The 12,131-nt window shown below is 40.7% G+C and overlaps 1 protein-coding gene across 1 annotated transcript in view; it reads left to right on the forward strand.

Annotated features, from left to right (window-relative positions):
- Positions 1 to 12,131, forward strand: part of LOC124711690 (fatty acyl-CoA reductase wat-like) — a 247,649-nt gene that overhangs the window by 170,367 nt on the left and 65,151 nt on the right. Inside the window, exon 6 of the mRNA XM_047241889.1 lies at positions 51 to 234. Within this exon, the coding sequence (XP_047097845.1) occupies positions 51 to 234 (184 nt within the window). The remainder of the gene's footprint in view (positions 1 to 50; positions 235 to 12,131) is intronic.

The raw sequence follows: 12,131 nt of genomic DNA on the forward strand, positions 1-12,131 counted from the left end.
AGTCGAGTCCCATAAGATTTCACACACATTTGAACACTTTGATCCCGCAGTGGTGAGCACGGCGGAGGAGCCGCTGGCGCTGTGGGTGAGCAACGTGTACGGCCCCATCGGAGTGGCGGCGGGCGCCGGTGTCGGCGTGATGCGCGTCTTCCTGGCCGACCCCGACGTCAAGGCGGACCTCGTGCCCGTCGACCTGGTCACCAACGCCACCATCGCCTGTGCCTGGGACACCTGGTGAGAGCCCCACACTCTCTGTAACACTGACACCGTTTCTGCTGACTTATAATCATGATAATAAGCTTCTACATCCAGTTAAATATAGGATAATTCTAAATTGATTATGACTATTAGTGCGTAATATACAGCGAGAGTGACACCATCAGACTATAGCATGCCGGCGTCCCCTGGAAACGTTATCAATAACGATAACGGCCAATCCTTCCAGCACCGGAAACCTTGGAAGAAGGTAACAAATAGGCACTTCTCAGAACCAGTCCTGACGATTGTAAGCCTAAACGTCGAGGGAATTACAAGCAACAAACAAGACATCTTATCGGAACTCTGCCAGACTCATAAATGGGATGTGTTATGCTTTCAACAAACCCACAGAGCCGCAGAAGCAAAAATACCTGAAATACAAGGAGTGCGACTGGCTGTGGAAGCGCCACATCCTAAACACGGCAGTTCCATATTCGTTATAGCTGAGATGACGGTGACTTCTGTCAGAAAATGTACAGCCAATAATATCGAAATACTAACAGCCGAAATTAACCTCCAGAAAAAAAAAATTGCTTTCACCCCGCCCAAAAAACTTCACAAACCAAAACACCAAATTCATTGTAGGAGATTTTAACTGCCACAGCACCACTTGGGGGTATAGTGAAACAGACGAGAACGGGCACCTGTTGGAGGAAAGGCTGGAAACATCCTCCATGATCCAAAACTTCCCCCCTCCTTCACAAGTAAAGTATGGAAACGTGCATGTAGCCCTAACAACTGCATTACCAGCTCAAACATAAAAGACTGCTGTACTAAAGTAGTATATCATCCAGTAGGGATACAGGTGTATACAGCAGTCAAGACCACTACAGTACCGTTTCGCAGAAGATTTAATTTTAAAAAGGCCAGCTGGAAAACTTTCGCAGACGACCTGGATAAAGCCATAGTAAACCTCATCCGAACCCCAGAGAACAACCACTCATTTGTGCGAATGCTACAGAGAATCTCCAGACAACATGTACCATGAGGCTGCCGACAGTAGTACATCCCTGGTCTCTCACACGACTCCAGGCATCTCCTAGCCAAGTACGAAGAATTATACGAATAGAACCCCTTTAATCAAGAAAAAATAGCATCTCGTGCGGCTTTGATGGAAATGATATGTGAAGCTCGGCAAAATAGATGGATGGAGACCCTGAAGAGGATGGATATGACACATAGCAGCAAAATACCCTAGAATCTTATTAAAAAAACCTGACAGAGACCCAAATGGTCCTGAACAGTCTACCGCGGTAACAATCCAGTGGCTCATCAACTGCTCCTGAATGGAAAGACTAAGACAAAACAACAGAAAGTAAAAATTAACAGACCTTTAGAATGAGAAACTGATAGGTTTTTAACACTTTTTACAACGATGGAATTCAACAAGGATCTCAGCAATATGGAAAGCGGCAAAACAGATGGGGTGGATGACATGTGCATGGAGCAGATCAAACGCTTTGGACTGGGCACAAAGAACTGGTCCTGCGACTTTTCAATCATTGTCGCAAAACATGTAATATCCCCAAGATGTGGAGGAAGGCAAGGATAGTGGCACTCCTGAAACCCGGGAAGAGTATCATGTACTAGCGAAATACTGTGCTTAACAGAACACATAGAGGAAGGACACGAAAATAAAAAGATAACAGGGCTAGCCCTGGTCGACCTTAGTTCCGCATATGATACAATTAACCACAGGCTACTGCTCCAGAACCTTTATAATGAACTATCAGTTTGTTAAGATTATCGAGACCCTATTACAAAATAGACAATTTTATGTTGCCCTCAATGGGCAAAAGGGCAGATTAGAAAAAATGGTCCGGCCCAAGGAAGCGTTTTGCGCCCTCCCTATTTAATCTGTGTACCAACGACCAACCGATTCCTAAGCATAGGAAAAATTTTCTTAAGCGGATGACCTGGCAATTACAGCACAGGGCAAAACCTCTGAGGATGTAGAACAGAAGCTGGAGAAAGCTCTTAGAGAAATGTCAAACTATTATAAACACAACTTTCTTAAGCCAAACCCGTCCAAAACACATGTCAGAGTCTTCCACCTTCGATCCAGGCAAGGTAACCGTTAACTTAAGGTCTCTTGGAATAATACCACATTGGAGCATACCGAGAGACCAACTTACTTGGGCGTGGTGTTCGATAGATCTCTGACATACAAGTACCATCGTGAAAAGACGTGACAGAAGGTAAGTGCCATAATTATTATTCTGCGGAAACTAAACAGCAAATGGGGTGCTAAACCTTCAATATTAAGAACCACCACACAAACGTTATGCTTCTCTACAGCCGAACATGCCTGTCCAGTATGGTCCAGATCAACTCATGCAAAGAAGGTTGACATAAGTCTTAATGAAATATGTCGAATTACAACGGGATACATGAAACCTACTTCCCTACCAAAACTACATAGAGCTGCCGGGTTTGTGAATCCCAACTCTCGAAGAACATCAGAGGCTCAGACAAATTATTGACGATCGGCATCCCTGGGGGACTGAAATCCCGTAAAAGGTTCTCAGCCACTATAATAGAAGAACCACCAGCTGACTACCCACCTGCACCGGAAGTGCCCAGCTGATTCAGTACAAACTGGAAGACATGGAGGACACTGAACCGAATAAGGACAGGGGTTGCCCAGTAAAGACAAATATTATTAGCTGGGGTCTTGGAACCACGGATGATAAGTGTGACAGTGGCGCTGTGCAGGACATGGAGCATCTGCTCGCTTGCCCAAACTGCCCTTATAGGTGCAACCCTGGCGATTTATAGCTGGACATGAAAGAAGTCTTGGAGGTGGCCCTATACTGGGCTGAAAGATTGTGAACTGGTTTCCGGACGTGAAAAGCGATAAGTATGAGAGAGAATGTAAAAGACAGTCCAAAATTTCGATCTGTGTACAAGCACAGTGAGTCAGAACTCAGTACACGCTCGATGATGAATTAAGTGAAGGGATCTGTGTTATAAGTGAAAGGGATAGATCCTGTATAAGAGGTATTTGTTGTGTTATAATTTAACACCTGTCGTTCTGACATCAAAGTGTAGAGAAGATTTTGTCTGCGATAAAACCAAACACGTCCATCTACCACGAACATTCTAAGAGCATCATCATCATCATCATAATTATCATCATCATCATCATCATCACCACAACCACCACCATCATCATCATCTTTGGGTTATACATATTTGCCTTTTCCAAAATCAAACAATTTGAACCTCATCAGACATTCTTCTACGTGGTATTCCTACTCATTGGGTCGTTCTTCATAGATTTTCCTTGGTATTCGGCCTTGATACGTATGTAGTAGATGATCATGCCATTCCTTTCTGTATTGTTGGATCTATTTGTAGAACATTTAGCTCCTCTCTTATCTCACTGTTTTTCTTGTGATCTTTTGCTTTGAATCCAACCAAACGTCTTAGAAGTCTCTCCTCAGCCACATCAATTCTCTGTAATTGTTTTTTCACTGGAGTCCATACTTTGGATATGTAGAGCAGCGAATGTAGCGTCATGGCGTTATAAAATTCAAATACTGTCTCTGTCCTGCTTTTATTCAGGAGCGTTCTTTTAATCGTACCTAGCGTTTGGAAGTAACTTCGTAGCTTCTTTTTTTCCAAGAACATTATTATAAGTATGAGATATCACAGCCCAGGTAACTGTCTACATGTTCTTGTTCCAAAATGTAGTTCTTTATTATGATTTTAGCTTTAAGATGTTATTTTCCACGAAAGGTCATAACGTTTATGGATACAGTTAGAATATTGTTGTTTTGCCATTATATGTAATTACCATAAAGCTCATTGAAGGTTGTCTTCCATAGCCACGAGTACAACCTGGCCATATGCAGAAAGCAGGGAGCTAAAAACTGTACATCTTGGCTGGTAGAAATATTCAATTTTCTTTTGTCATTTATTGACAACGTCAGTTATATAAATGTCAAATAGGATTGACACCTTGTGTGATTTTTCTCACACTCCTCTATTAACGGTTGAGCTGACGTGTATCTTGATATTGCTATAAGCATCAAAATTCTGAACTGACAGTATTAAATGCTGAAGAATGCCACACTCTCCTAAAATTTCCCGTAACTTAGATCTCATCACCTGGTCGAAGGCCTTTTCGTAATCCATAAAAGCTGGGTACTATATGGTCCACAGTTTTCTATTGTCCGGTTTATAGATAAAACACAATCTATACATCTATACCAATTTGTCGAAAAAGAAAAGTCTCTGTTAAAGCATTTAATCTTTTGTAAAGTATCTTGGCACATAGCCCATGCCCACCCAGTTTAGTAGGCTTATACCTCTACAGTTATTACAGTACGATTTCCTTTTTTAAAAATAAGTAAGACTACTGAACTCTGCCAATATTCGAAGATGTCAGCAAAAAATATGTACAAGCGATATTTATTCATTCATCTACATTCACGCCTACTGCAATATTCAGCAACTCACATCCAAGTGCCTGATTGAGGGTTCGCAGAAACACTTTTAGACCATTACTCGACTTTTCCCCTCTAGAATAACATGTGAAAAAATGAACACTTAAATTTTTGTGTGCGAACTTTGAGCGTTTCAACATCTATTTACCTGGGGAAGCTTGAGCAATGGCTAACTCCACAACTTGATACGGATTTCACCAATTAACCTTTCGGCAAGATGCAGCATCCCCACATTGAGGAATCGAGGTGACCACATTTTTAAATCAAGCTCTTCCAAACGGTTGGATAAGTTGATGCTGTCGCAATACGGGGCAATTCAAGATAATTTTTCGTTAAGAAATTTCCGCCATTTGATTGGAAATTTTTCATTTATCATGATTTCGGCATTATAGCCACTCTCAAGTGCATGTTGCAATATTAAAGTATATCTGACCTGTATGTGACATGTCATCTTATAGACCAATTGTCATATTTTAGGATATGCGTATATATCGGAGGTAAGTAATATGACTGACATTGTGGCAGCGAATAACTATTGACTAACTGTATGTCGTATTTAATAGTATATTCCTGTCTCCTGCATTCGAATACTTAATAACTGAAATTTAGTGCAGAATTCAATTAGTCTTTCTCTTCCCAGCCTATATTCTCCCATAGCTCTGTTGTCTATTCATTATCCTTCAACAGCCTTCCAAATATCATTATTAGATTTCCATATCCCTTTACACACTGAACTGCACGATTAATATCCATATTTACGTTCGCTATCTTTTCATTTTCTGCTTCTGACATTGGTATGTATACTTTAATTATTGTTGTTAACATTGTTTTACCATCGATTCTCAGGTCGACAAACCTACCACTGAACTACTTACTCACTCTCTGCTTTACCCTCGAATTCATAATGAATTCTACTACAGTTCCACCATTTTCAGTTGCAGTTGATGTTTTCCTATACTGTTCGTCCGACCGTAACTTCTTACCTTCTTTGCGTTTCACTTCACTGATCTTCAACATATCGAGACTGATCATCCTAACTTTTCCTTTACAGATTTTCTAATTTCCCCAACACTTCAAACTTCTGACCTTCCACTCTGCGACTCATAGAATGTCATATTTTCGTATGGTATCCGATATTTTTCTCATTGTCACTTCGCTCTTGGCAGTCTCCTTCTGAAGATCTGACTGGGGAAATAACCCGGAAAATTTTGTCGATAGAGAGATCATGACGAAACCTTTACAAAACTGTAATAGCTTTCAATTCGTTACTATACTTTTTGGTACCCTCACTGCTTATCAGATAGCCCAGAAACCTTGATTCTGTATTCACAAACGTGAACTTCTTTAGATAAAGTGTCGTACCCCTATTTTGCAAGGCTTCAAATATCTGTAGTAACATCTTAGAATGTCCTTTCCAATTCTGATTTGCATAGGGAGTTAGTTGGCACACAGCTTCTATTTCTTGCCACCGTGGAGTTAGAACACTGCCATCGTGCCAGTGGAGAGTGGTATAACTACAGTCCGCCTGGAAGCATCACGAAGAGAGGACGCTTGTTTCATCGTTTATCTGACTGATGACTATTTTCGTCGTAAGCATTTTGTCCTGGTCAACCTGTAGGTCGAAAGAGTAGTTGCATGCTTGTATCACAATCTTTTGCATCTGATGTTTGGGTCTGTGTTTGTTCTCGATATCCCCAAGGGGCTATTAATCAGCTAGGTTAGGTAGGGGGTCGGTTGACATAGCTCTGACAACTCGCTTCACACATATATCAAGTAACCCTCCACTACAGTTCGTTAAAAAACAAACAATTTCTGTAAAAAAATGAATTCACACACATCACACCAGAAGAAATTTGCTCTTTGCCCAAAGCCAGTCCATGATAGCAATCCAGCCGTGGCAAAAAAAGAAAGTTTATTGCTAGTTTAATTGACAGTCCCGTCGCTGCTAAAGAACAAATAAGAAGAAAAAACCACGTACAGCCAAGAGGCGGAACATGACGAAGATTGATAAATCGAAGGAGAAGAAAGCTTCTCATGAAATGTCAATTTGAATTTTCTTCTGCAGATTCAGATGAGGGAGTGTCAGACATTATCTATGCAGAGAGTAGCGACAGTTTGGCCTCTCTTAATGGTAGTTCAGAGGCTGAAGAACCTCTTCATGGCGAGGAGCTTTCACTCTCAGTCTCCTGCCAAGCACACGATTAGGGTTCTCATTCGGCACTTACCACGAACAAAGAAGAACCTCAAAAAGATGCCAACAAGTCACATCATACAAGACCAATAACGAATCCCCCACAGTCTCAAGAGCCTGCTGATCACCCTCAATGCCATGTAAACGACTTTGTTTTGGTAAAGCACGATGACTGCCAGTACCTTGGGTAGATTGTCAAAACCGGTGGAAACAAGATTTGCGTGTCCATCATGGTTATAAAGGAGGAAAATTCTAGATAGTCAAATGAGGAAGCTTCAGTTTGATACGACTAAAGTAAAAATACGTGGAAATTGAGTCCACCTATTCAAATAGAATAGCGGTTATCTCACACATTTGTAACTGATTTTAAACACTGAGCTAATGTATTTGAGTAACTATAGGTAGTTATAATAACAAGCTGAACTTATTTTACTTGAAGATTTCATTGCATGTCTTACATTTAATAAGTTCATACTGTTGTCCGTACATTTACGCAAAATTTATTTTTGTTCATGTGTTATTTATCCATGACGAATTTATTTTGAAGAATATATTCCTTGAACAGGAAGTTGCCATAATTTTGATAAAACAAAACTTTTTCTTCGAAAATTCGTTTGATCTGCCTCCCTATTAATATCAGGTTATTCCAATTCTCTTCTAGTGATATGCTACACACAAAACACCCAAAGTTGTTCTGCATAGTTGCAATCATTTAGGAGAGGTAATTTTTGGGTCACCTAAACACATATTTAATTCATCAGGTTACCTTCCATTCGGAAAGTGGGTACACTCAGCCACTGTCATGTGGCGTGTAAATTATAGAGTGCAGCAATGAGTCGTCCTTTTTTAGATTTTATTACGTAGATCCAGATTTCGGATAGTGGCTAGCCATTCCAAATGCACTATTTTCTATTCTTGATGCATGTAAGTCCCTGTTGTTCGGGCATCAGTCACATTTCTTTGAATACTCAAAGAAAAGGACGACTAATTACTGAACTCTATAATTTATAAGACATATTTAGTTAATGAATCCTACATGATTTTGTAGCCTGAAATTTAAGCTATCTGCCTCATTCAGAATTTCTCCAAGTACTGCACAAATAATAGCAAAAGTAAAAGGCAACATCTGTTTGTAGACGTGGTCCCCTCAACTTTGGCACTTTATCATCTATTTAAATATTTGATACTGAACTTAATTCTCTCACAAAAGCTTTATCCAATGGTGTCATAAAAACGGAAACTGATATACATTTAATCAAAAACGCAATATTCAATATTGATACTATTTTCTTCAAGAGGAAAGAGCAGTATGTTTATAGGACTCGGAGACTAATGAATGGTATTTGCAAAATTTGAACTGATTAAACACTTTATACCATGAAACACTGGATCACTTAATTTAGTTTCTCTGTGAGTTGTAGTGTACGGCTTACTTGCCTCTATCAACATTCTTGCTCCTCTGACTCGTTTTGAAACATAAATCAAGAGATTATTGTAATTAATATTGTTTTTCGCAATGACTCCTAGTTCCTCCGTAGTATTTATCTCTTCTGTTGTAGATTTTTTTTCTTGGCGATAAGTGCCTTCTTGGGTTTTATATAAAATGGATCATGGCATTTAATATTCAGTTTGTATTAAAAACTTTATTTTTCCTAGAGCTTCTAAGAATACTTGTCCACATATTTTTTCTCTTTAAAAATATCATTTATCTCTGATTTTTGTTTGTTTGAATAAGTACATGATATTTGGGGACACATGTAACTCTACCCAATAACTCTACCCAACTAGTTTTGCTATTCTACTCTTCACATTAAAAAATAAATGGATCTTTAGTTGTCATTGAAGAACCTACAAGGTCATCATTATTTATCACATAATCATAAAACTGTATCTTTCTTCCATGTCGCAGAATTTACATATTATCAGTCCCCGTTCACAATGTATCACCATGAGGTGAAGCATCCAGTCAGAATCAAAAACAGTTTTTACACTCAAATGTGGAATGACCCGAAAGTTACTTTTCTTTTCACACCAAGTATTTTTGAAGGATAGATAAACTTGTTTCCTAACAGGTTTGCTAATTTTCCCTGTATCTTCTACAGTTTATACAAAGCTATAGGCTCCTCTGTGATTTTATACTTTTTCTTTATGTGCTGATCGAATGTCACGCTAATCCCCGAACAAAAGCATCAGGTGGCGGTAAACTTTTGATACTTGATACCTGAGAAATTCCTGTCCAAGTATGTGCTCTCTCTCTCTCTTTTATCTCTCGACCTGTAGCGTGCCACTGCCGGATCTTCACACGCTGTCGGTCGTGGTAGGACCAAATCACAAACAAAGCAGCGTTTACACGGTAAACCCCTGTGGAATACTGATGCACATGGGAACTCCTTCCAAGGTAAATGCTTGACTGAAAATGGATTCTATCATATGCTCTAAGCTACCATCTGGTGAGGAAGGTTCTCACAACTGGAAATTCAATTATATAGCATAAAAGATACTGTTTATTTAGAAAATTGAATTTGCAGGTGCTGGATATCACTTTTATTTAGTCGGAATAGCTCACATTCAGCAGCTACATGTCCTAATTACGTAATTATTGGAAAATTTTCATGTGTGCACTCTCACCTTGACATACAGGGATGGCTAGTGCACAGTGACACTGCCAGAGGACGTCCGGCCCCTCTCTCCCTCCCCACTCATCCCAGAAATAATCGGTAGAGAGAAGACTCACTCTGTGCTGGAGAGGAACAATATCATGAGACGAAATTCAAATCAAAGTCAATAATATACTGATACATATTCTTTATTTAATTAGTTTTTAGGAGACAGGGTTCCCCAACTTGGGTAAACATCGTGACTGCATCCCTCCCCCCCTCTTACCCCCACCCTTGCTCCCCATGGCATAATAATTATAATCACTGGGGAATGGAATGAAGTGCAGTATAGCAGCCACCATTTGGGGTCTCCCGCTTGTGGGTCTATCACCAGGGCGCCGCCACGAAGGTCAGAACATACCGGTGTCTTACAGATCGTGTTACTAAACACCACCGACCACGGACCGGAACCTTTGATCTTGTGGCCCCCAAACAAACCTTCAAGTGGTGGCATTCTGTTGATTGTCAAATTCCTGACACGCTTCCTGTTTCTGTCTCTCTCAAGAGGCAACTCCCCGTTTGTCTGTGTGAAGCAACGTCTCCAAACACAAAGATGGAGGTTTTCATTTCTCCTCAGAATAGTGTATTCCTATTGTCTAATGCTAGATACAAAGCAAAAGCTGATGTAATTTCGATATCAAAAATAGAGCCAAATAATCCATTTGCACTACCCTGTCAAATTAATTGTTTAACAATTTACAGGAGTCAAATAGATCCCCTTAAACACTCACTTTCACCTTACATTGATCTTTCTTCATAACAGAACGTATTTTCAACGTCTGAGCATCACATGCAAACATTACGCAAATCAGGTAATGAAATTTCCGTCACAAATAGATTGTAGCGCTAAATATATGCGAGGTTTGTACGCACTGACGTTTGAGAGCATAAACACCCTCCTCCACCACAATGTTTCGACTAAACTTATTAGGTGTAAAAAAAATCCTGACGATCACACAAACTCGCAGTCTTGAAGCGCGCCGTACTCCGACTCCAGCGTAACCCTGTTTGCACTGGCTGGGGGAGAGGCCCACATCCGCGGCGGTCATGTCCGTCAATACCACGCTATGCAACTATCGGAAACAAAAAGTTGATCTGTCGGTAATTTGAGGCGCGTCTGGGTTTTTAAAAGTACTATATAGTTCCTAAATTGTTTCTCTCCACCACATTCGGTCGGAGGGAGGAATATTCTACTGTGAGATGGAATAGAGACAACAGCAAATACCACTGCAAGACAGAGACCACTGTGATGTTCAAAAATGGTTCTGAGCACTATGGGACTTAACATCTGAGGTCATCAGTCCCCTAGAACTTAGAACCACTTAAACGTAACTAACCTAAGGACATCACACACATCCATGCCCGAGGCAGGATCCGAACCTGCGACCGTAGCGGTCGCGCGGTTCCAGACTGTATCGCCTAGAACCCCTCGGCCACTCCGGCAGGCCCACTGTGATGTATTGAGAAGCACTAACTATGAAACACTTAAACCACGATCCAGTCCGCAAAAATAAGCTGTCACGAGTAGGTGTCATTGATCGACATCAATTGGGAATCTGATGTCACACTTGGTTTTTTCAAGCACTAGAGAATTCCTAACTTGATTCTCTCCACTACATTCAGAAGAAGGAGGAGGAGGTTGTGCTGTGTAATAGGATAGAGACAACAGCAAACACCACTGCAAGACATAGTCTACTGTGATGTATTGAGAGGCTCTAAACAAAAATTCAAACCACGGTCCAATCTGTAGTCCTAGAAGTTGTCGTTGCCAGATGTTGGAGATTAACAGTAAGTAGGGAATTTGGCATCGCGACTATGTTTTTAAAGTACTATACAATTTCTATATTGGTTCTTTTCGCTACATTCGCAAGAATGAGAACTGTATTGCGTGATAGGATAGAGACTGCAGAAAATATCTCTGCAAGACAGAATCCACTGCATGACCCATTGCGTAGCAGTAGCTACCATGGGTAGATGTCGGAGATCGCTGAAACACTCACACACCCCGTGCACTAACCTCCCAGATATCCAAACACAGCACGCCCATCCACTTGTTCATGGCCGGCAATATCAGACAGGTCGGCGCAGCTTTTGTACCCGGCCCAGATTGAGCTAGTTCGTTACTTCCAGTTCCCGACTCGTTATGACCGCCACTGCAGCCAGCTGGAGAGTACTGCGAAGAAAGCAGCTGCAGCTTGGACGTGTACAGTAGTTCTAAACAATTCCACCGCGACACTGGCCCACCAGTTTAAAAAAATCTATTTTACCCAATCCGAGGCAGCTATGTTGTTCACCATACACCTCGAATTTATCACGTGAAATGTAGATTTCTCCATTTTATACGAGATACTGTCGGAGATAGAAGTAATCGGACCGTACAAGCGTTTTCACATCGCTAAAGTATCGTTATTCTTGTGCTGTACAGGACTATGGCATAGGCTATATTCCCTCTAAGTATTCTCTCACCAGGTAGAAAAATTTCTTATCTGTCATATACTGTACCACAGGATAAGAACATTAAACTCATTTTAGCTCGTGATGGAGCTCTAAGATCTACCACAGTCACAGGACGTC

Source organism: Schistocerca piceifrons, chromosome 8 (assembly GCF_021461385.2).
Source record: "Schistocerca piceifrons isolate TAMUIC-IGC-003096 chromosome 8, iqSchPice1.1, whole genome shotgun sequence".
Classification (NCBI taxonomy): domain Eukaryota; kingdom Metazoa; phylum Arthropoda; class Insecta; order Orthoptera; family Acrididae; genus Schistocerca; species Schistocerca piceifrons.